Source organism: Mobula birostris, chromosome 2 (genome assembly GCF_030028105.1).
Source record: "Mobula birostris isolate sMobBir1 chromosome 2, sMobBir1.hap1, whole genome shotgun sequence".
NCBI lineage: Eukaryota > Metazoa > Chordata > Chondrichthyes > Myliobatiformes > Myliobatidae > Mobula > Mobula birostris.
The window spans coordinates 118,634,908-118,660,919 of NC_092371.1; the positions used below are offsets into that span (position 1 = coordinate 118,634,908).

Here is a 26,012-nt window from a genome sequence, read left to right on the forward strand (position 1 = left end):
AACCCTATGAGGAGGAAACTAGAGCACCCAGAGGAAACCCTATGAGGAGGAAACTAGATCACGCAGAGGAACCCTGTGAGGAGGAAACTAGAGCACCCAGAGGAAACCCATGAGGTCACAGGGAAAAGCACTTTGCAGTCAGGAAGCATGCAAAAAAGATTTCTATAGAAGTCAGGACCCTTGGAGCCATAGCTGACTTTTTACACACAAGATAGTTCCTTTACTAAAACCTGTCACTTTCTTTAAGGACATGCCTTGCTCTTAAAAACTAATGTTTTACTTTGCTCCTGTGATAGTTACTTTTTGGAACGTGGCCTTGTGTGTCTTCATGATAATAATTGAGATAAATTTTTTACATTGAAACATTTAACATGGAGCAGTACAACACAGTATAGGCCCTTTGACCCAAGATGTTATGCTGTCCTTGTAATCTTTAAGATCAATCTAACCCTTCCCTCCCACGTAGCCCTCCAATTTTCCTTCATTCATGTACGTATTTCTTAAATGTCTCTAATGTATCTGCCTCTACTCCCACCCCTGGCAGCGTGTTCCATACAGCTAGCACTTTGTGTAAAAAAAACAGCTTACAAAGAAATGGAACTTTGTAAATCCAGGTTCTGCTGGTTCAATATTCTTGAAATGGTGGCAAACTCTAGTGCTCCAAGGAGGGCAATGTATGCAGGTTGGTTCTGTTCAGCTCCAAGTAAAAGGCCAATGGATCTCCAGAGGAGTTGGGTGTGCCTCCATCTTTCTGATTGAGAGGACGGAGCTCCACTACCGACCAGACTGACGGCTGGAAAGAGGGAATAGCATAGCAACTCCATTCCAATCCTTCTTGGGAATACACTAAGTGAGCATTGGACTAGGGTAAATATGGGTGGTGACAATAGTTGTTTCCAGTAATGGCATGGTAGCCTTGAAAGAATTTAAAGACCACCTTTCATGACTTCGGGATCTTGTAGATCTGCAAGCTAATTCAATTATTTTGAAATGTAGTCTTTGCTACAATATAATGTGGTTGACAGTTTGCCGCAGTAAGGTCCCACAAACAAGACAGCAATAATGAATAAAGTCAGGACATGATGAGACCAGATAAGGCAAAAAAAAGACCCTATGTACTCAACTAAAGATGTTTTATTCTCAGTGTGTGGCAGACTGCCAAAGTATACTAACCTCAGCCAGCAGACACACTATATATTAAAAGTGAGTTTCTTTTTGAACAGATCGCTTGTTGTAATGCAAACAGCTATTCTCGCTTGGCCTCTCCATTTGTAGTTGTTCCCCCAAATGCATTTTCTTTCTTTCTTCCTTCCCCAAATACAGGCATCTTTGTTGATGCTGCACTTTCTTCACTGCCTCGCCCAAAACAGCATATTATAGAAAGGAAGGAGTGGTTCTGAGTTTATAAGAGTCAGAGAATTGTTTAGCTCAGAAACAGACCTTTCAGTCCATCCCTTTCATGTTGGCCATCATGCATATCTATACTAATCCCGTTTGCCTTCATTAATTACATATCCTTTTGTGCTTTTTTGTCAAGTATCCACATCCAGATGCCTCTTAAATGCCGTCCTTGTTCCTGTCTTGATTGCCTCCAGATACCAGTTACTCTTTGTGTGAAAAATCTACCCCTCAAAGGCCCCTTAAGCCTGCTCCCTCTCCCCTTAAACCTATGACACCTTTTACCACGTGGAAGGGACCCTGACTGTCTCCTCTGTCTACCCCTCATAACTTCACAGATTTTTGTCATGTCACCTTTCAGCCTCCTCTGCTTCAGGGGGAGTTGCACGAATTCCCAGTGGAGCACCTGTGCCAGGCTTGTTCCCTGTTGCTTCTTGAAGCCCTGCAAGTTCCCTCACGTGCCTATCCAGTTACCTTTTGTGTAGTCTCTTCGGTCTCCCTTTTTGTAGAAACTGGTTCATCTTTCCAGCACCCTTAAATAGAGTGGATTAGTGGCATGCATTTATACTCTGATGGGATACTCAAATGCTGTGGCTGCCTCTTGTGCCTCCTATTCCACCTGGATAGCCTCCAACCTGATGGCATGAATATGAATTTCTCCTTCCGGTAAAAATATTTTCCCTCACCCTCCACTCCTCTTCTACTCCCCACTCTGGCCTCTTCCCTCATCTCGCCTGCCTATCACCTCCCCGTGGGTCCCCTCCTCCTTCCCTTTCTCCGATCATCCACTCTCCTCTCCTATAAGACCTATAAGATTCCTTCATCTCCAGCCCTTTATTTTTCCTTCCCGCCTGGCTTCACTTGTCAGCTTCTAGCTATCCTCCTTCCCCTCCTCTCCTCCCCTCCCCTGCCCACTTTTTTTTGTTTCTGGCATCTTCCATCTTCCTTTCCAGTCCTGAAGAAGAGTCTCAGCCCGAAATGTCACTGTCTATTCATTTCCATAGATGCTGCCTGACCTCCAGCATTTTGTGTGTGTTACTTCGGATTTCCAGCACCTGCAGACTTCCTAACATTTAAGGTAAAGGTTGGGTTTATTTGTCACACGTACATCGAAACACACGGTGAAATGCGCCGTTTGCGTCAACGGCCAGCACTGTCCCTTGTGCCAACATAGCATGCCCACAATTTACCAACCCTGAAGTCTTTGGAATGCAGGAGAGACGGAGGCATCCGGAGAAAGCTCACGCAGCCATGGCGAGAACGTGCAAACTCCTTGCAGACAGCAGTGGGAATTGAATCCTTATCAGTGGCACTGTAAACCATTGCCCTGACCACTTACACTATCATGCCGCAGTCAAGTCTGTGTGGAGCTGAGTCCTTCCGTGTCAGTGTTTTCTCTCTCTCTAAAGGGGCATTGGTCTACCAGATGGGGTTTGATGACAACCTGGTAATTTTGTGGTTACCATTACAACGTACAGGAGCTTCGCGGCTAAATCTTCCGTTTAAACTACGGGAAGGAGTGAGCAGTAGGGAAGGGGGAGGATATAAAAAAAACACACTGTAAGTCAATGCCTGATTTGAGGTTCGCATAAAGGACAGGAAGTTCATGGAAGATGTAAGTAATTTGCATCAATTATAATTAAGGTACACATGCAGTAGATGAGATGAAAGGATAGAACTGTCACTGTGGAAAAATAGTTATGTTCTTTGAGAATAAGAAAGTAAGTCATTTTCCTGCTGACATTGTCCGTAGTATTAGCACTACACCTCCAGCCAGAAGAATACTGTTCCACAGACATATAGTTGTCATCTTGCATCTTGTAAACAGGGTTTGAGTTCCCCTTTGTTGCCGGAGTAATTCCTATTGTACTTTTGTGGTGACATCATTGGTTACTTAATACCGAAACACGCAATCTGTTCTTAAGGCATCTGGAGTTGTGTGTGTTTTTTACAAATTTGCTGCTGTTTCATTGCGCTTTTAAAGGAAACCACAGTATCTTTTTAAATGCTCTGCCTCGTTAACTGTTGGCTTACCAAGTGCTGATTGCAGGCCTTGGACAATATTAGTTTGTAATAGGATCTTGTAGGGGGTAAAACTAAATGTCATATTCCAATTATAATGTGAATGAAATGAAATATCTTTATTGTCATTGCATAGTACAATTTGTCATGCACCAATACAGTGAAAATGAGTTTGCAACTCTCGTACTCAATGCTATAAAACAACAAATAAAATCAAGTAACCAGCCAGTACAAGCAATGTCCAGCAGTACAATAGCACAACTCAGATGCATGACAGCCATAAAATCAGTATTAAAGTAGTTACTTAACACATTTATGGATGATGCTTGATCGATTGGTTCAGAGCAATTATAGCTCTGGGGAGAAAGCTATTTTTCAGTCTGAAAGCGCTGGCATAGAAAATCTTATAATGTCTGCCAGATGGAAGAAGTTCAGACAGATAATTGCATGGGTGTGTATTGTCCTTACAGATGCTGTAGCTTTTCCTTAGGCAGCGTGAGCTGTAGGTGCCCTCCAGGGCTGGGAGCTGTGTCCCGATGATCTTCTGTGCGCTAGAATCAACCCACTGAAGTGCTTTCCTATCAGCTGCTGTACAACTGAGATACGACACAGAGGTGCAGTATGTTAAGATGCTCTCTATGGTGCAGGGGTAAAAGGTCACCAGCATCTGTTCAGGTAGACCAGCTTTCTTCAGCGTTCTGAGGAAAAACAAGCGTTGCTGTGCTTTCTTAACTATTGTTGTGGTGTTAGTGGACCATGTAAGGTCTTCTGACATATGTATTCCCAGAAACCTGAAACTGGACACTCTCTCCACTATGTCTCCGTTAATGTAGGCTGGAGCGTACTCGTCATTCCGTGACTTTCCAAAATTGATAATTAGCTCTTTAGTCTTTGCTGTATTAAGAGACAAGTTGTTCTCTAAGCACCAGCTCACTAAGTTCTGTACCTCCGTTCTGTACGCTGATTCGTCTCTGTTGGAGATCAACCTGATCACTGTTGTGTCGTCTGCAAATTTGACGATGGTAGTGGTGTTAAATGCCGGTACACAGTTGTAAGTGAAGAGGGAGTAGAGTATGGGACTCAATACACAACCTTGTGGTGTACCAGTGTTGAGGATAGTAGTGGAGGACAGGTGAGGGCCTCGTCTCACTGCCTGTGAACGCTCTGACAAGAAATTCAGCACCCATTTGCAGAGTGATGAGCTGAGGCCCAGCTGGTGGAGTTTGGAGATGAGCTTGCTGGGGATGACAGTAGTAAAAGCAGAGCTATAATCAACAATTAAATTTGTGAAATAGTGAAATTATTTGCCCATTAATTAATTAGTATTGGCCAATGAAAGTATGGTCCAGCACATGGAATTTATGCCTCAGACATAATTTATGCATTGTTGTTCCTCTCCGCACCTTGTGGCACATCAGGCAGCACCCTTTCTGTTTCTTTATGAGGCCGAGTTCCTAACTTGATGCTGAACCCAGCACGGATGGAAAGCGTGCAAGGAGCTGGCCGGATTTGAACCCAGGCCCACTCGCTTCAAAGTCCAGTGCAGATGCCACCACACCACCAGCCAGCTATAGGCATGTGCAGTCAATAACCATAATTCACACCTTACATACCAATGGCAACTTCACATTGTCTAGTCTAATCTTATTTCCATCACCTTTCCTTGTGCACTTCGTCAAGTTGGATGACATTTATAGTTTGGTTAAGATTAAGTAAATATCAATAAGATTTAAAGAGTGCCGAGAAAATTTGCCAAGATGTTGCCAGGACTTGAGGACCTCAGTTCTAGGGAAAGGTTGAACAGGTGAGGGCTTTAATCCTTGGAGTGTAGGAGAATGAGGGAAGTTTGATAGAGGTTTACAAAATTATGAGGGTATAGATAGGGTAGATACAAGCAGAGTTTTTCCTCTGAGGTGGGGTGAGACTGGAACTGCAGGTCATGGATTAAGGGTAAAAAGGTGAAATGTTTAAGAAGAATATGAGGGGGATTCTTCACGCAGAAGATTGTGAGAGTGTGGAATGAGCTGCCAGCAGAAGTGGTAGATGCAGGTTCAATTTCAACATTTACGAGAAGTTTGAACAAGTACTGTACGTGGACCAGAGGGGTACGGAGGCCTGCGGTCCAGTTGCAGGTCAATGGGAACAAGCCAGAACAATAATTTGGCACAGGCTAGATGGGCCGAACAGTCTGCTTCTGTGCTGTAGTGCTCTATGAGTCTAAACATTTTCATCTCTGAGCCAAAGGTTTGTGGATTCAAACTGCACTACAAAGACATATCATGTTGGCATGTTGCACTGTTGAAAGGGCTGTTTTTTGAATGTGTCTTTGCCTGAGGTCCAGATAGCTAGATGCAAAACATTCTGCTCTGCTGTTTCACAGATCAGGTCCTTTTATTGGAGTGCATAGTCAGTGGGTTCCCTGCCTTCCTTGCTACATTACAACAGTGACAAAACTTTGAGAATATGTTGTGAGCTGTAAAAGACATTGGGATTTTCTGATGTCTTGACAAACATCATATAAAAGCAGGTCTTTCCTACACTTAAATGTCTCGAGTGACTTTGGTTAATTGTGGCAATGTGTTTCATTTTTTCTAGTGAAGGTATCCATGAAATAAAACTTAATACTTTGCATACAAATAGTTTCATATTACTTTGAAAGTCATACATTCCACAGTAACAACAGGAAGCAGTCCACTCAAAAATGCAGAAACAAGGAACTTGCCCAAAAATAGAACCTTATTTTGGTCTTGAGAAGTCCCAGTGAACTTCCAATTAATTATCTTTTGAAAAGAAGTCACGCATAAGTTTGCAATGCCTGAAAATTCAATCAGATGAACTTGAGTTTGAAAAGGAAAGGAAGCGTTAGCAATTTTGTTGTAGAAATGATTGCTTGTTTGCCTTGCAAATGTTGTAATTTGGCAACTTTTGATCTATTTATTTATTTAGAGTAGGCCTTTATGGCCCTTCGAGCCTCGTGACCCCAACAACCCCCGACAAACTTGATGAACCTAACCTTATCACAGGACAATTTATAATGACCATTTAGCCTACCTAGTACGTCTTTGGACTGTGGGAGGAAATTGGAGGACCCAGAAAAAGACCCACGCTTTCCACGGGGAGACTCCTTTCAGAATGGTTCCGAAATTGAACTCCAAACTCCGGAACGCCCCGAGCTGAAACGGCGTCACACTAGCTGCTACGCCACCATAGCGCCCATATCTCACTCACATTGTCAACACAAAATAAAACAAGTACTTGTTTGATTATCACCACATTGATGAGTAACCTCATCGATCTAATATCTATTTTACTGAATGTTGGAAATCAATGCCAATAGTGAACATTTTTTGCCCATCCCTCGTTGGCTTTGAGAAGGTGGTTGGTGAGCTATTTTCTCTAACCAAGTTAGTCTTTCTGGCAATGGTGTTTGCAGGGCGCTCTTGGGTAGGAGGTGCCAAAACTGAGACCACGGATGATAAAAGAATGTTGTCAAGTGCACACAAAGGTTATTTTTCCATTTGTTTCAAGCTGTAGACACTGACTATTTAGATTGACAGAGTGGGTGAGTAGAAGAGAAAGGAAGTCAGAATCAAAATTAAGTACAGTAGCAACAAATTTCACGACATGTGCCAATGATATTAAACCTGATTCTGATTCGGACTTCCTTTTCCTTCTACTCATTCACTCTGTCAATCCAAGTAGTGTCACCATGACTTTACATCTTGAAGCAAATGGAAAAATAAGTGAGGGGAAAGTCAGAATTTGGGTCAGGCCAGTATCTAGAGCAGGAGTTCCCAACCCGGGGTCCAAAGACCCTTAGGTTAATGGTAGGGGTCCATGCATAAAAAAGGTTGGGAACCCTTGATCTAGAGCGTTTGGGTGTGTGTGCGGGGTAGTGGAATCAGCTGAAAGGGGCCCACCACCAAAACACTAACAAAAAATCACATCCAATTCCTTTTTGGAGGCTGTAAGGGAGCCTGCCTCAACCACGTCTGCAGAAAATACTGTACCTTCAAGATACCAACCTTGAACTGTGTAGAAATGTTCTTGCTAATGTCTCAGTTAATTCTCTTCCCCTTTATTTTATTCCCCTGACCTCTAATCCTTGACTCTTCTGTCATTGGGAACAAACTACCACCAGCCACTCTTATCAAACTGCTTATCATTATACACGGATCCTCATACCGTATTTTGACTTCCCGTGATAGAGCGAATATGTAATAATATCTGTTATTGATAAGAGTGGCTTCTCTTTAAAGAAAAGTTCCAATTTCTGCAATCTATCCTTTTAATTGTCCGTCATCCCAGGAACCATTCTAATAAATCTCTTCTGGCCCATCTGCAGTGCTTCTCACATACTTCCAATAATGAAACAACCAGACTGACTATTCTGCTTCACTTATAGGTGGATCAGTATTTTACAAGGTTTCAGTAAGAAAATTTTTATATAGTTTTTTTGGAGCGGTTGGGTGGAGACACTGTACATCTCTACCAAAGGAGGTGTAAGGCACATCTTCTCACTGCTAGCCTGCAGGTTACCATTGGGCAAGGAGTAGCACCCGCTTAGCACCCCCCACCCGCCCCACCAATCAGGGTCATGTGAAGCCATGGGAGCAGATGGTGGATGGTTGCATGAGCAGCTGGTGCTTGTCACAAGGTCTGGTTATGTGACCACTGACACCAGGCAGACAGTCTCTGAAGAGTATTCACAATGGCTGAGGTCACCGTCTTGTAAAGACACTGCCCAGAAGGAGGCAATGGCAAACCACTTCTGTAGAAAGATTTGCCAAGAACAGACATAGTCATGAGACCATGATTACCCAAGTCATACAGCACAGCACATAGTAATGATATATATGTCTAATTGTAATTTAGAGTTTTAAAAATTATGTATTGCAATGTACTGCTGCCACAAAACAACAAATTTCACAAAATACGTCAGTGATATTAAACCTGATTCTGATTCTGAGAAACCTATGTGTCATATTAATGATTTTCTCAATCTGCTCTGCTGCTTCAAATGACTATTGCTCCTGTATGACTATTCCTGCCCCACAGAAATGTTGCCAGACGGGGCACTGCTTGACAGACGGAAGTGGTGCACTCTCGACAGAGCGAGGGCGAGAGTTTGTAGGACGGGAGACAATATGGTGAAGTGGGGTTTAAAGACCAGCAAATCCTGTGAGTGTGGCGAAAGGGTGCAGAACATTGAACACGTTCTGTGCAACTGCCCACTCTCACCTGATTTAGCTGACACTGACCTGCTCAACACCAATCAAACAACACTAGAGTGGCTGGCTGTCTGGTGTGACAAGCTATGATGATGGTGCCTCTGCTCATTCTCCCTCACAGTTCTCTGCATTCACATGCCAATCGTCTGCTCATTCTTTGAGCTTTTGTGTCCCCTACTGCAGCTCACCTCTGTACTCTTCACAGCTCACTGTCACCTGCAAATTTAAAACTTGTGGCTTGCACCTTCAATTCGAGGCTATTATTATAAGTGGGGAAAAAAGCAAATACCCTAACACCAATTGCCTCCAGTAGGAAAAGCAACCTTTCACCGTGACCCCCTGCTGTCTATTAGTTAGTCAACTCCATATTTACATATCAGTTCCTATTGGCACCACATGCTTCAAGTTTGCTGATAAACTTGCTATGTGGTATCTTACAAAATAAAATCTTCTGGATAAGTAGAAAGACTCCATAAACCCTGGCTAGGCAACAGTTAGAGTACTATGTGCCATTTTTGCCAATCATTTACTGAGTGCAAATAATATGGATCCAATAGGATAATGCCAAATCCAAAAACAAGTTTACAGTTGTTCTTGAAGTCAGTTAATGGTATTGTTGAATAAATATGGTTAATCAAATGCCAATTGTTACCTGTCAGTTTCAGTACCTTGACATAACTCAGCTTAAGATTCTCTGATGCTTTCATCATATTCCTGCCACTGCCTGTAACGAGTTTGTACATTCTCCCCGTGACCACGTGAGTTTCCTCCGGGTGCTCCAGTTTCCTCCCACAGTCTAATGACGTACTGGTTGGTGGGTTAGTTAGTCATTGTAAATTATCCTATGATTGCTTCTGTTGCTGAAGCCTCCATCGGTCATGGTTGACCATGGTATTGTGTCCTAGCTGACTGGACACGCAAGCCTGGGCAGTACGATATGGAGAGCAAGCTAGTGCTCATGTATCAAGCTACCTGATGAACACAAAGGAACGGCAGACATTGATACAGTTTGGCACCAGCAGCGTCGCAGGAGTTGCCAGTCAGCATTGAACTCAAACCCTTGGTGACTCCAGCTCTGGTCTTTTTCCCTTGGGGTTTACTCCTGAAGCTTTCCCCATGAGTGGGTATGACCGCAGGGCAGCGGAGGTCTGAGCTCAGAGCTTTCTTTCTCCTACAGGAGCTGCCAACCATGACTGATATGCCCCATCTGCCCAAAGCGACTGGTTTTAGGGCTTTGCCTCTTCTCCTGTCAGTACAAAGGGTTCCACCAGGCTTAGTGGCTAAGCCACGTGTGAAGGCCGGGAGCTGGACTTGGTTGTCAGAGGCTATTTGAAGCGCATGCCATTGGGGGCATTTAACGGCTAGTGAGAGCTTGTCCCCGTCACCACCCCCGGCTATAACAACCTTAAGGAGCCATGATTAGTTAAGGGTTGCTGGGCAACATGGCTTGAAAGGCCTATTCTGTGCTCTGTCTATGTATCATAAAGGAAAGAAGAAAGATATATATTTAAATATCCTGTGAACCAGTGCCCCCAAATCTTCCTGCTCATTCACATCACTACGCCTGCTTCTTTTCAGCATGTCACTGCTGTTTTTTCACTAAAAGACATAATTATTTCCCCTGTTTTGATATCATCTGAAAATTTCAATACCACTTCCTCTAGGCCCATATCCAAACCATTGAGGTGCACGAAGAACACACTCAAAATTTATGTCGTGCATCCGTCCTCAATTCATTGTATCTCTCAGGTAAAATGTGGCATGCATTTGTATTGGGAATCTTCTCCTTTTGTCTCTCAAGTGTTCTTTCCTAAGTCTTTGAATTCACATTTAATTAACCGGATGAGTCCTGCCGCAGGGATTGTGACAATTGGTGACTGGTCCTTTCCTCCCACTGATGCCTCTCGACCTGCTGAGTTCCTCCAGCAGATTATTTGTTGCTTTAAATAAGCCCATGTTGGAGAAGGAGCCGAACATCCAAAAAAAAATACCGCAGTTGCTGAAATTCCAGAATAAAAACTAGAACTGCTGAAAGCACTCGACAGGTCAGGCAGCAACCGGGGAAAGAGAAACAAGAGTTGAGGGTTCAGGTCTGAAATGTTAGCTATTTCTCTTCCCGTAGATGCTGCCTGACATGCAGTGTATGTCCAGCATTTTGAGATTTTATTTCTGTGATAATTGGCAATTGTTTGCTGCAAAGTCAGTCTTCAGTGCTGCCTGCCTCGTTGACTGGTCTCATTGGCTTACACAACAGTAGCAGCATATAAGAGGTGGCCTAGAAATTCGGACTCATAGAGAGTTAGTTTTGTGTGCTGCACAGCAGAATTTGTGATGCAAGTCGACCATTTTGGATAAATAGGTCAGCACTTTGGGATCCAGGTCCCTTCTTCGTTTGACGTGGGCAGTGTGGTAGCGTAGTGGTTAGCACGATACTTCACAGAGTAGATGACCCCGGCCCCGCTGCTGCCTGTAAGGAGTTTGTATGTTCTCCCGGGTTTCCTCCGGGTGCTCCGGTTTCCTCCCACAGTCCAAAGACGCACCGGTCGGTAGGTTAATTGGTCATTGTAAATTGCCCTGTGATTAGGCTTGGACTAAACCAAGGGATTGCTGAGCAGTGTGGCACCAAGGGCCAGAAGAGCCTATTCCATGCTGTGTCTCAATAAAAATCAATTATCAATGGAGAACAGACATGGCCCAAACAGCAATATGGAACAGAATTTAACCGTAACTTGCTTGAGTTTGATTCACCAATCCTGAAGCAGCTTACTGCACTGATCTCTACTTCTGCCCAAGTGAGCAGGGAGTGGTCTCCCTGGCCGAGTGTCGGGCAATTCCATTTGCTGCTCTGCCTCCTCTTAAGATTTTACATAATGGTAGCTCGGTACTAGTAACCAGGGTTCGGTCCTAGCCTCAGGTGTCGAGGGTGTGAAGAGTTTCACCTTCTTGTTGTTACTGCGTGGGTTTCCCCAGATTTCCTGGTTTTCTTCCAAGTCCCGAAGACTTGCAGGTGGTAGGGTAATTCCTCCCGGTGTGTAGCTGAGCTTAGTGGAATCTGGGGGGAGCTGATGAGCTTGTGTAGGGAAATTAAAAATGGGGTTGTTGTAGGATTAGTGTAAATGGGTGGTTGATGGATTTGATAGGCTGGTACCTCTCAACAGTTATTTTACACATATCTCAACGCCAACCAGCTCCCCCTTTTCTCCCACTTCCCCCTTTATTGCAGGGCTCTCGGATTTTACACCACCACCCTATGCACCGTCCCTTGTGTTAGCTTAACCCTAATCTCCAGGTTCTGCTTCTGCTCCAATCCCCCAGACTGGTGAATTTTCCCTCCTCCTTCCTACCCCTCCAGCACCCTCACTTCTCCCCCACAACCCCACTAGCCTCTGTCAATCCTGCCTCTACAATCAGCAATCTCTGCCAGCTCCAAAGTGGTGGAGTTCAGCAGAGAAGAGGCCTTTCTGTGGATTTAGCAGTGCACCTTGTGTCGTGCACAAAACATACATCAGCCCACCAGTGATGGGTGGTTTAACACACTTTTGAGGTGTAAAACCATTTCTACATCTTAAAATTGTGTGAAGTTACGCCAAGTTTTGTGTTACTTCTGGATTGCAGATGCTGGCGATTGAACCTACATACAGTTCAATCTTTCCTGGTGTCTGCCCTGCCACAATTCTACCCTTATGTTCTCTCTGTCCCAGCCCCTTTCTCTGAACTTTAAACTTCTCCCGTACTGCTGAAACAGATCTGAAACATCAGCTCTGTTTCTTTCTCTCCATGAATGCTTCCTGAGACACTGAATGTACCCAACATTTTCTGTTTCTATTTTATATTTGTCTCCCTGGGGGGAAAAAATCTAATTAAGCCCTTATTTATAAGAAATAAACAATGTACCACATTCTCCAGATGGAAGCCTTTGAACCGCCCTTTGAAAAATTCAACAATTTTAAGATGAATCAGCTGCTTTACTGTAACTGTAGATAAAGCTTCTGCATTTCTGTTTCATCTCTGTAGTTCCTTAATTTTCTCATATTTTTAAACGTTTTATCAACTGGAAATTCTCAAAAATCTCCCCATCTTATTCCCAGCCTGAACTGACTGGACCTCACTGAATTGTAACTTGTTATGTGTGGTTCTAATCGATTGCTCAGTGAACTTCTCGTTCTTCCAATGCTGGTATTAATTGGTTGGGTCAAGCAGCAACTGGAGAAATATAGACATGAGTTTTGGATTTGCAGTAAAACCGTTGTCTAGTCACAGTGAGGGGGAAGTATATAGTTAGTGGCAGGACCCTTAATAGTAAAGATGGACAGGGGTGTCCATACCATCCTGTGGGTGGAAGCACAAGTTTTCAGGGTGCTAAAGCTGGCATATGGCATTTTTGCTTTCATTACTCGTGGCATAGAAAATATGGGTCAGGAAGCCACGTTGCAGGTGTATTAAACTTCGGTAGGGTGCACTTGGAGTATTGCATGCAGTTCTGGCTTCCCCATTACAGGAAGGATGCAGAGGTTTTGGAGAGCATTCAGAGGAGATTTCCAAGGATGCCACCTGGATTGGAGGGTACTAACTATAAGGAGAGGTTCAAAAACAAAAGGATGTTTTTTCTCTCTTGAGAGGCAGAACGTAAGACTATAAGATATAGGAGCAGCATTAGGCCATTTGGCCCGTCAAGTCTGCTCCCCCATTTCATCATGGCTGATCCATTTTTCTTCTCAGCCCAGGTCTCCTCCCTTCTCCCCATATCCCTTTGTAAATCTATCGGCCTCTGCCTTAAGTATATTGCACATAATGACATGGCCTCCACAGCTGCCTCTGCCACAGATTCACCAACTCTCTGGCTAAAAAAAAAATTCCTCCTCATCTTCATTCTTAAAGGATGTTCCTCTATTCTGAGGCTGTGTCCTCTGGTCCTAGGCTCTCCCACCACAGGAAACATCCTCTCCACACCCACTCTATCCAGACCTTTCATCATTCTCGAGGTTTCAATAGGTCACCCCTCATTCTTCTGAATTCTAGTGAATTCAGACCCAGAGCCATCAAATGCTCTTCGTATGATGAGCCATTCAGTCCTGGAGTCACTTTCGTGAAGATTTATGTGAGAGACAGAGGCTGGGCAGAGACTTGATAGAAGTTTATGAAATTGAGAGAGATATAGAGTGCACAGACAGAATATTTTTCTCGGGTAAGAAGTGTCAAGTACTAGAAATGCATTTGAAGTGAGAGTGGGAAAATTTAAAGGAGATAGTGGGGCAGGATTTTTTTTCTTAACAGAGAGTGATGGGTGCCTAGAATAAGCTACCATGGGTGATAGGGGAAGTAGTATGATAGTGGCATTCAAGAAGTCTTAGTATAGGCAAATGAATATTCAGAGAATGAAGAGATGCAGACCATGTGCAGGCAGAAAGCATTAGTTTAATTTGGCATTATGTTCGGCATGGACATTGTTGGGCCAAAGGGCTTGTTCCTGTGCTGTACTGTTCTATGTTTTCTGAATCAGATCTAGTCTTTATTATGTCCTAAGTCGTGACTCACTACATAGCCGGTTTGAGGCACACGTAAGCAGGTCTTGGGTGGCGGGGTGGAGATGAGTCACTACCAAAGAAGGTGTAAGGTGTTCCTTCCCTCAGCTAGCTTGCGGGTTACTCTTAGGCAAGGTGTTGCTCCTGGTTAGCCTCCCTCACCACCCCTACCATCCCCACCCCCACCCCCACCAGATCAGGATCACGTGAAGCCATGGAAGCAGGTGGGCATAAATGCCTTGTTAATGAGAAAGTTCAGAAGAGGTTGGCCAGATTGGTTCAAGATGACAGGAAGGCGAAAATAACTCAAATAATCACTGGTATTACAACAGTGGTGCACAGAGAGCATCTCTGAATGCACAGCACGTCGAACCTTGAAGTGGATTGGCTACAGCAGCAGAAGACCAGGAACATACACTCAATGGCCACTTTATTAGGTACAGGAGGTGCTTAGTAAAGTGGCTGCTGAGTGTAAGTAATTAGGCAAATCTGGAATTGAAGCTTGTGGGTGTCATGGAAACCATGAAGGTACGGAATTATCGGATTCCTTTGGAGAAGCAAGTCTGTTATCCTTATCCAGTCTGACTCCTATATGAATCCTGACCTTCCAATGTGGTTGATTTTTAACTGCTGCTTCAGTTCAGAGCAATCAGGGGTAGAAAATAAACTGCTGGCATTGTCAGCGACGCCTAAATCCTTTCAATGTATACATTTAAAGCACTAATATTCCTATGGTTGTAAATTAATCAGTCATTTCTCTGGTTCAATTGCACTGAAAACTGAACAGACATGTTTTCAAAGTTCAGAGTAAAATTTATTATCAGAGCACTATACTGAGGTACTTTTTCCTGCAGGCATACTCAACAAATTCTATAGAATAGTAACTGTAAAAAGGATCAACAGAAGAGCAGGAGCATAGAACACCCAAGAAATAAATAGCAATAAATAACGAGAGCTTGAAATAACAAGATAAAGTCCCTAAAGTGAGATCATTGGATGTGAGAACATCTCACTAGATGAGTGTGGTTATCCTCTTTTTGTTCAAGAGCCTGATGGCTGAGGGGTAGTAACTGCTCTTGAACCTGGTGGTGTGAGACCTGAGGCACTTGTACCTTCTACCTGATGGCAGCTGCGAGAAGATAGAGTGGCCTGGGTGGTGAGGATCTCTGATGATAGATGCTGCTTTCCTGCGATGTGCTCAGTGGTTGGGAGGGCTTTACCGGTGATGTACTGGACTGGATCCACTAGCTTTTGTAGAATTTTCTGTTCAAAGGCCGTAAAATGAGTTGCTACTAGATTGGATATTTATCTAGAGCAGGGGCTCCCGACCTATTTTATGCCATGGACCCATACCATTAACCGAGGGGTTCATAGATTTCAGGCTGGGGAACCCTTTTTCTCGAACGTTCATGCTGTTTTAATTTTGTTCACTAATACTATCAATGCCCTTATCTTTACACCATCATCATATGTTTTTTCATTTCCAAACCTTACTTTGCTTTTCCCAGTTATCCGGTCAATCCAGAACTCCTGCCCTATAATTATGGGATTCCTCCAGCAGTAAAGTAGGCCATCTGGCCTGCCGTCTGCATCATAAAAACTTCTTCCTTGCATTCCATGTGAAGGTTTCACTCACCTCTTGAAATTCATGCATTCTTCAATTAATCGGCAAATGGGCATAGCTTCTCTCAAATTCCCTGCATCTAGCATGTGTATTTATGAGCAGGAAAAAAGGCCATTTAAAATTTCCATTTTCACTAGCCTTAAAAGGTTTGGAGATGATGTTATGAATGTTTATAATTTATGAGCAGAAGATTCCAGTGAATCACGCTTTTGACAGAGGATGCAATATGTTGCACATTACAATTTGAAGCTCTCTAGTCTGGCAGTGTGTGGTCCATCATGTCTTGGTTCAATAGTACAGATCAATATTAATTAACTAATTCTAACCAAGATCTCATTAATTTTTATTATCACTGACTGAGAGCTCGTAAACATTGTGAAAATAGTGCGAAGGCGTAAAATTTCTGTAAGTCACTAAATATGTAAATGTAATTGTTTGTTTGTTATGTACCATGTTGATGACGTGGGCAATCATGACTATGATTGTTCTTGGCAAATTTTTCTACAGAAATGGTTTGCCATTGCCTTCTTCTGGGCAGTGCCTTTACAAGGCAGGTGATCCCAGCCATTATCAACACTCTTCAGAGATGGTCTGCCTGGCGTCAGTGGTCGCATAACCGGGACTTGTGATATGCATCAGTTGCTCATACGACCATCCATCACCTGCTCCTGTGGCTTCACATGACTCTGATTGGGGGGCTAAGCAGGCACTACACCTTGCCCAATGGCGGAAGGAAGGAGCGCTTTACACCTCTTTTGGTATAGACATATCTGCATCGCACCATCCAAAACATGTCATCGTCATCAGGTACCATGCCCAGTTTGAGCTTTGACTGCCATGACCCACACACTCCTGTTTTGGGTCAAGTGGATCAATTCATTGGTATTCATTTCCAGTTCTCTGGCTGCTGTCTCCGTCATCATTTGTCTTTGTCTTCCTCTTGCTTTCTTCCCTTCAATCTTTCCCATAATTACCGTGCATTCTAACTCCTCTTTCCTAATCACTTGTCCAATGAAGTTACGCAACACACATCAAAGTTGCTGGTGAACGCAGCAGGCCAGGCAGCATCTCTAGGAAGAGGTACAGTCGACATTTTGGGCCGAGACCCTTCGTCAGGACCAACTGAAGGAAGCGCTAGTAAGAGATTTGAAAGTCCAATGAAGTTACGTTGCCTTTTCATGATCTCATACGTTATTTCTTTTCTTATGTTTGCTCTGTTCATGACATCCTTGTTAGATATTCATTTCGTCCATGATATTCTTTGCATCCTCCTCAAAAACCACATCTCTGCTGCTACAATTTGTTTCTTCATGTTACCGGATATTCTCCAACATTCTAAGCCATATAAGATAACTGGATAAATGTAAAATTTCAGTACTCTGAGACGAGTTGTCATGCCTAGTTTACTATTGGTCAGTATACTCTTCATTCTTGTAAAGGTGCCTTTTTAAAACGTCATACTAAAATCAATTAAATTCAAATTTAACCAGTTTTAGTCCTGATGCAGGATCCTAAAATGTTGACAAATTCTTTCCTCCCGCGGATGCTACTCTACCTGCTGAGTTCCTCCAGCAGATGGTTTGTTGCTTTAGATTCCAGCACCTGCAATCTCTTGCAAATTAAAAATTATCTAATATCTTTTCTAGTCTGTACCGGATTAACCTAGCAGTGCACCTTTTGCCGTCTCAGCTAACAGCGTTTCCAATTTAATGAACTTTTGAGTTACAAATGGTTTTCAGAAATTGAACCCTCAGATGACCTGTGGAGTGCTGTGTACTTTAGAAAGGAACAGATCTCCCGCTCAGAGGAACATGGTTAGGATTTTTGTGGTCTAGCACTGGTTAGGCCCCAAGGGTGCTGAATTAGAGTTTCAACCTGTATTATGTGCGGAATCAGATTTATTCTGTTTTGCCCCCTCACAGGTATGCAGGAGAGATACTGGATGAAGATATGTACCAAGGCCGGAACCTGATCAATAACCGCTCATTGCAGGCATTGGTGGCAGGCCTGAAAGCTTACAGCACCTGGGAAAATCTAGCTTGTTTGCAGGATTGTCGTGAGTGCACTGGTGGTATGGTAAGTATCTATTCTCTTCCAAAGCATATTAACGAAAGAAGGTCAGCTCTTGAAACCTGACCTGCAGAAAGAACATTTCAATCAGCAGGTCAGACAGCGTCTGCTCCCGGAAGAAGGTGCCTGCAGGTGCACGGGTTCTCCTTCCCCCTCTCCCTCCGTCTTCTCCCCTCCCCCTCCCCCTCTCCCTTCATCTTCCTCCCTTCCTGTACTCCCACCAGACGATGGTGCTGGAGTCCTGGGTCTTGGGCAAGGTTCAGTCGATATGGTTTATGGATTGGACTCCGTAGTTCATGTTATGATGTGTTTCTGGTTTCTGCTCGCTCCTTTTTGTGTTGCTATTCTGTGTGATATTTGATCTGGGCAGACCAACTCTGTGGCCTGCAGATAACGGACGAAACAGCGCTAGATTGAGCTGAACTAAATATGCCTGAATTTCCCAGCGTCTTCTGTTTTTATTTCAGATTTCCAGCATTTGCAGTCTTATTTTGATTTTCAAAGTACTTTTCACCACTAGTTTATTTGATGTACTTCATGCCAATAGTCCAAAGATTTGAGCACAATTTCTAGGCTTTACTGTATGTTGAAAGAGATCCATTGTTGAGTATATTATATTTAAACTAAGGCCCTATTCATTATCTTTGGCCAATGTGAAAGATTCCATGATGCTGAAGGAACAAAGCTGGTATCCTCTCTGGTATCCCGAGGCCTCTGAAACAGAGCTGACTGCCAGGAGCCATATGCCCGCTGATAAATGGAAAAGCTATGGGCATGTGCCTTGCTGACCTGCCTAAGTAAACCTGCCAACGTGCTCTTAAATATCAAGCCTCAGCGGATTGGCCCTAGTGTGCCAATGCACTGACACTTGCATGCAGCAGAAAGGATCCCACCCATGGAAAAAGATGATAGAAGCTTAAAGCTGATGAAGCAATCTCCAAGGCTTTGCCAGCTGTCAAAGTGTCGAGAACTGGGAATGTTTCTAATGTCACTGATGTTCAGAAGCATTCATAAGTCTTAAAGATCAAATAAACAGAAAAACTAAATCTTATTTTTAAAAAATTAAATACTAAAAACACTAAGAACACAAAATGTTAAAACAAGCTCAATTAGTTTAAAGAATTAAATTAAGTAAAAAAAAATACCTATAATAATCATTATTCTGGACTTTAATTCAACAGGCAGGTTCTGTGGTGTGACTTCAGGGTCATACTTTGCCCTTGAATCCTGAGCCTTGCCAGTGTGTCTGGGATTTTTGCACTCAAGTGGGATTCCTGTACTTCCTGATGTACTTCTCTTTAGCCAGAGACTGGTGAATCTGTGGAATTCGTTGCCACCGGCAGCTGTGTACATTTAAGGCAGAGGCTGTTAGATCCGTGATTGGTCAGGGCATGCAAGGGTACTGGGGGGAAAGCAGGAGATTGGAGCTGAGAAGGAAATGGATCAGCCATGATGAACTAGTGGAGCAGACTTGATGGGCCAAATGGCCTAATTCTGCTTCTATATCTTATTGTCTTATGTTCACAAAGGTTAAATGCTGGCATAGGAATGCAAGAACTGCCAGCCTTTCTCAGCAGGTTTTGTCCCATTGTGAAGGTTTACTGAAAAGATCCCCAAAAAGGAACAATGTGCTCAAGAGATAGAGATCAGTTCTCTGGTAAAGGCATGAATCTTTGAACCATATGCAGTAATCCCTAACTTCAACAGGCAACACTCAGCTGGTGTGCTGCTGACAGTGAAAATAGGATTTTTTTTTTGCCGTTTGCCTGCGTGTGTGCATGCGAGTCTCTGCGTGTGCGTGCGTGCTTCCAAGATGATGTCTTTTTCATGTCTTTTTCATGGCTTTTACAAGGCGCGGAGCGAGAAAGAGACTGTGTGGTGCGCCACTCCTCACACAGATATTTTTGCAGTATTTTTCCCTTTATTTTACAAGGTTAAGTTGCGATCTCGACACTCCACCCAGCACGGATGGAAAGCATACTTGGGAGCGGACCCGACTGGTTTCGAACCCGGGAACCTCCGCTCCCAGGTCCGGCGCCAATGTCATTGCGCCACCAGCCGGCCCGAAAATTGGATTCTATAGCGAGGATTATAATGCAAGCTGTATAATGAATGAACTACAGGTCTTCCCCAAGTTTATGAATGCCCCAACTTATATGAAGTCAGTATGTTTGAATGAACATTTTGGAGACCAGCATGCCATTAGCTTTCTTCACTGCCTGCTGTACTTGCATGCTTGCTTTCAGTGACTGATGTACAAGAACACCTAGATCTCGTTGTATTCCCCTTTTCCTAACTTGACTCCATTTAGATAATAATCTGCCTTCCGGTTCTTACCACCAAAGTGGATAACCTCACATTTATCCACGTTAAACTGCATCTGCCATGCATCCGCCCACTCACCCAGCCTGTCCAAGTCACCCTGCATTCTCATAACATCCTCCTCACATTTCACACTGCCACCCAGCTTTGTGACATCAGCAAATTTACTAATGTTACTTTTAATTCCCTCATCTAAATCATTAATATATATATTGTGGAGTGCAAAGTGGGGTGGGAAGCTGTGGAGATATCTTGCTGACAACACCTCTATTGACATGGGCAAATAGCAGAGTACAAAAATTTTAAATAGGTGAGAGGAACAAGAGATGTTGCAAGAAGTATCAAGTTGCAAGTGTCATTTCAAAACTGCAGCCCTCTCGTTTGGGCAAGTGGGGGAATGTGAAGTCAGGTGGAGAGGCTTTTCGTTGCCCTGTTAAGACCCTGTCGGTGTAATGATCCTCTATGAGTAAGAGCCTTGTTCGCAAATGATCTGGAGAGTCTAGATCAGGGGTTCCCAACCGGGGTTCCAAGGACCCCCTCGGTTAATGGTAGGGATCCATGGCATAAAAAAGGCTGGGAACCCCTGGTCAAGGGGGAGGCGGCAGTGAAGGTTGATCTGCAGGCTTTGTCCACAGACCATCAGAGCTGAGGAGTCGGACAAGGGGTTTGAGAGGGCAGATTGCAACAGAAGGAGTGATTGTAAGTTGTCAACAACAGGGGAGGGGATGAAGAAGAAAAAGGGATGGAAGTACAGGACAAGGTGTGCGATAGGAAAACATGAGAATGTGTTGTGAGGAAATCTGATTACATAGGCTTGGTTATATAGAATACATTAGCTGTTAAAGATCATGGTAGCACATAGAAATCTACAGTACATTACAGATCCTTCAGCCCACAAAGTCGTGCCGTCTATGTAACCTACTCTAGAAGCTGCCTGGAATTTCCCTACCACATAGCCCTCTACCTTTCTAAACTCCATGTACCTATCTGAGTCTCTTAAAAGACCTTATTGTATCTGCCTCTACCACCTTCACTGGCAGTGCATTCCACGCACCCATCACTCTCTGTGTGAAAAACTTACCTCTGACATGCCCCTCGTACCTACTTCTAAACACCTTAAAACTATGTCCACTCATGTTAGCCATTTCAGCCCTAGGAAAAAGTCCCTGACTATCCACACGATCAATAACTCATCATCCTATACACCTCTATCAGGTCACCTCTCATCCTCTGTTGCTCCAAGGAGAAAAGGCCGAGTTCACTCAACCTATTCTCATAAGTCATGCTCCCCAATCCAGGCAACATCCCTGTAAATCTCCTCTGCACTCTCTATAGCATCCACATTCTTCCTGTATTTGGTAGTAATGGGTATTAGAGGGGAGGTAAGAGGAGGGAAAGTGAGGAGTCCTTTTAAGAGATACAGAAGAAGTGACATCGAACATCTATGCATTGTTGAACTTCAGAGACAAAATACCATGGTGAGTAATGTTTAGAAGCAGTTTGAAGCATTGGAACATGTTTTGTTGGAAACATCTCAGTGAGATTCAAGATCCAGAAACCTCCAGGGACAGATAAAATAGAGTTTTGTTGGAGGTCACATTGAGCTCCAGGAGCTGTGATGAAGTATATTTCAGACCCAGAGTATGATATCCTGACCCAGAATTAGACTGCAGCTAGAGCTGAGATTCCAGAGGACCTGGCAGGTCAGTTACACCAATGTAGAATTAAGTGAGCAGCAGAATAGAGACATAACACTTAAAGCTTGTGGATACAGCTGATTGCAGATGTCTTGATGTCCATGTATTCATAACATGAAATTTTGGGAAAGGATCCAGGACTTTTTGAGTGGGGCCAAGGAGCTCAGATTTAAAGTTTAGGGCAAAAATTACAGGGGACTATGAATAAATAAGTTTGTTGTGCAGTCTCTGTGTTTAATGTGGTGTAAATGGAAATGCTGAGATCCCTCCAAAGAGAATTGGATGGACAGTTTGCAGGGCTATATGGAAGGGGTCAGGATAAAGGCCCCAACTAGACTGCCATACTAGTATCTGGTCCAGGCTTGATGCCAAAGGACTGCAGCAGACGCTAGGTGCACAATAAGCAGCTGAGTGGGGAGTTGACTGCTCAGGAGTCTTTTCTTCTGGCAAAGAACTGTAACAAAAATAGCTGAATGGTTTTATGAGTAATGGCAAAATTCCCAGCTTGTGGAACAAGGGCCAGAGATTTGGGATTTACATTAGGAGTAGGATTCAGTTCAGTTGCAGCTCGAAGAGAGGGCCATGTTTCCATGATGTGGCTGTGTAGGGGGTGGAATAAAAGGGAGGAACCCCTTTTATCACCATGTTCCCAGCAATATTTTTTCACAAAGCATCTACTCATCTGCAAATATTCTACTTAAAAATCGATGTAGAGGTGGGTGTGCAGATAACCTAGGTACACAGTAGTGAGTCACACAGTCTTTAATAAAAAGTAAATGTTCATAAACCAACAAAATTACCTGATAAAGCAATGAGGCAAATCCAGTAGGAGCTTGTTTGGACAACTTGGTGAGGGAGTAAATAGTATGCTGAGAAAACGGCATGTTCTGTTTTATATTAAGGCCTGTGAAATTTTTTACGGGTGCCTGGTTGGATCGCTCCAAGCGCGGAGCTGATTTGGTGAGATCGAGAATGGCTTTGGGCTGTGTCGCTGCGCCAGGGCCCCCGTCCCAGAGCGAGGCACTACCCGGTGCTGGGGCAATTTAAACGCCGGCCCAGATAGACTGGAAAGCCCGTGTGTGGAGGGAAAGGGTCGGGCTGGTTCCTCGTCTCTGCAAGTTTTGTGGTGTTCTTGCCCCACTGAAATGATGAACCCAAGATGGGGTCTTGGGCCTACTCCAGATCTAAGGATTCAATCTGGTTCCAAATGCTAATGTTTCCATCTGTTTTTTTTTGCATGATGTGCCTGTGTGTTTTTCTTCATTCTCTATGCAGTGGTTGTGGTCTTTCTTTTTTTGTTAATCGGGTTCTTTGAGTTTCTTGTTCGGTGGCTGTCTGTAGGCAAACAAATCTCAAGGTTGTTTACTTTATACGTGCTTTAATAATAAATGTACTTTAATTTTGATTTGATTTGAAATAAAAATGTCAGATGAAAGCATTACCAGAGAGTAATTTGAATGATCCGGTTGGACTGTGACTGCAAAGGATTTGTTTGAATTCATACTAAAACTACATAAGACATTAGGTCCCCATTGTGGCATTGTTCTGGCTGGCACACCTCAGGAAGGATGTTATAGCACAAGAGAAGGTGCCGAAGAGCCACCTGAGAATGTTGTCACGCTTGAAGCTTTTTTTCTTTGTAACAGGAGAGATTAAATTGTGTATTAAACTGAGGAGCTTAGATGGAATAAATAGGAACAGCATGATAATGATGGTAAATGGATTTGTTAATGTTTGTTGAGACATAGAGTTATATAGCACTGAAATGCTATATGCTCCTTTGGCCCACCATGTCCATGCTAATTGTTTTGCCTGTCTGCAGTACGTTAGGCCTGTATCCTAACATGCCTTTTCTATTCGGGTGCCTCTTAAACGTATTGATTATGTCTCCACCACCACCTGTAGTAGCAAGTTCCAGATATCAATCACTTGTATGAAAAATTTTCCCTTCAGGTCTCCTCCCTCTTGACTTAAACCTCTTCCCTCTTGTTTTTGATCAGCTACCTTAGGATAAGGGTGGAAGGGTGAAGATACACTTCTACCAAAGGAGGTGTAAGGTGCTCCTTCCCTCCATTAGCCCAGGTCACCCTTTGGCAAGTTAGGCCCCCCGCCCCTTCATAGTTATGTGAAGCCAAGGGAGCAGGTGGAGGACGGTTGGATGAGTCGCTGGTGCACGTCACAAGTCCTGATTATGCAACCACTGATGCCAAGCAGACAATCTTTGAAGAGTATTGATAATGGCTGGGGTCACCCATCTTGTAAAGACACTGCTCAGAAGAAGACAACAGCAAACCACTTCAGTAGAAAGCTTTGCCAAGAACAGTCATGGTCCTGGAAAGATCAGGATCACCTACATCATACAACACGGCACATAAAGAACAAACGAACCATAGGATGAAGACTCTTACTAGCTACCCTATCTATACCTCTCATAATTTTCTCAGACAAACTTCCAGTCTTCTTCACTCCAGGAAAAATCAACCCAGCCAATCCAGTGCCCCTTATAACAAAGCTCCTCCGAACCAGGCAATGTCCTGGTGAATCTCTTCCTCACTCCAATGCAATCCGTGCTTCCTATAATCCAGAATTCTACACAGTACTCCCATGTGTGCCCTCACCGGCAAAGCTGTAACATGATGTCCTGTCTTGTTCTGGTCACGTTCTGCCTTTCGTGGGCAGGACCTACCTGGACCGTTGTTCATGTTGTTGGACTGCAGTCAGTGTTGAAGCTGTTTGATAGAAGTTTGGCTGAAATCAGGTTCCATGGCTGAGAAAGCAATTCTTCAGGACTGCAGCAGCAATGTTCTTCAGTCTTTTGCCTTTTGCTGTATCCAGTGGATTCTACAATTTCTTGATATATTGGAGTAAACTGAATTGATTGTAGATTAGCTTTGTGATGATGAAGACTCCAGACTGGCTCTGCGCCCTACAGTGATAACTTGAACTGAACAAGAGTGAACATTCCTAGACTGTTTCAAGGACTCTGTGGTTTGACGTTTAATATTCTATGTGTTATTCGCTTGTTTTTTGCCGTTTGCACAACTTGTTCTTTTTTTTCGTGCATTGGGTGTTTGTTTTTTTTTTCAAATGGTGTTTCATTGTTCCATGACTGCTTGCACGAGGACGAATTGCTGGTTGTATACTGCATACGTACATTGATAATAAATGTACAGTGAATCTTTAAAGACTGAAATAGATAAATACTTCGATAATTCTGTCGAGAGATTGTTGCAGTCTGGAGAACAGTTTAAGTCTCAGAACTTGCTTTTTCTTCCCCGCTGTGTTTCATTAGTCTTTAGCTTTACTTCCTGTGTGTCTGTTTTTCAAAATGACAATGTCTTGGTGATCTACTGTGATGTTTTAAGTCCCTAAAAAAATGCGAATAATTCATTCATGGCAGACTGAGTAAGGGAACAGAGATCCTGGACGTATAATACCAGAAAGAAGTCATGATGAACCTGTATAAAACACCAGTGTGGCCACAACTGGAGTATTATTGAGAGGAAGCTCCTCACTTACTGTAGTATTTAATAGAAAACCCCAAAGTGCCTTCTGAGTATCAGCAGTGCAAGAACTGTGTGGAAAGCTCTGACCTTGCACGTAAAGAATGGAAAGGAATGGAACTGTTTATTCTTGCAAATTGTGTTTTTATTGTGATTAACTTCTATTTTGTTGGGAAAAAATATGTCCAGTCCCACACTCAACAATTCAGAGATTCAGAAACAGTTGCTTCCCCTCCACCATCAGCTTTTGAAGTGGTCCGTGATCCTGTAAATGCTACCTGGACACTCATTCTTTTAATTTGTATAAGTTATAGTCATTTTATAATTTTGCAATATGTTGCAAAACAACAAATGTGTCATTTGCAATTGTGACTATCAAAAGGGAACTGGAAAATACTTGAAAGGGATGTTACGTGTCCACAGTTTCGTCAAAGAAATTATTCCACCAGAGGGAAGGAATTATTATCACTTATCTTGGCTTTGCAGCATTTTGATGTGTATATTTCCTTGGCTGAATAGCAGAAATAGAAGGTTGCTGAATTGGAGTTTGATTTTGCAAGAGTATGATCTCATGATAACTCATATTGAAGGCAAAGATAATGTGATTGCTGATTGTCTTTCCA

The 26,012-nt window shown here is 43.3% G+C and overlaps 1 protein-coding gene across 2 annotated transcripts in view; it reads left to right on the forward strand.

Annotated features, from left to right (window-relative positions):
* acoxl (acyl-CoA oxidase-like) overlaps positions 1-26,012 on the forward strand; it is a 396,539-nt gene that overhangs the window by 199,028 nt on the left and 171,499 nt on the right. For both annotated transcript variants that reach the window (XM_072246892.1, XM_072246899.1), the window contains exon 12: positions 17,720-17,873. In XM_072246892.1, coding sequence (XP_072102993.1) covers positions 17,720-17,873 — 154 coding nt within the window. The remainder of the gene's footprint in view (positions 1-17,719; positions 17,874-26,012) is intronic.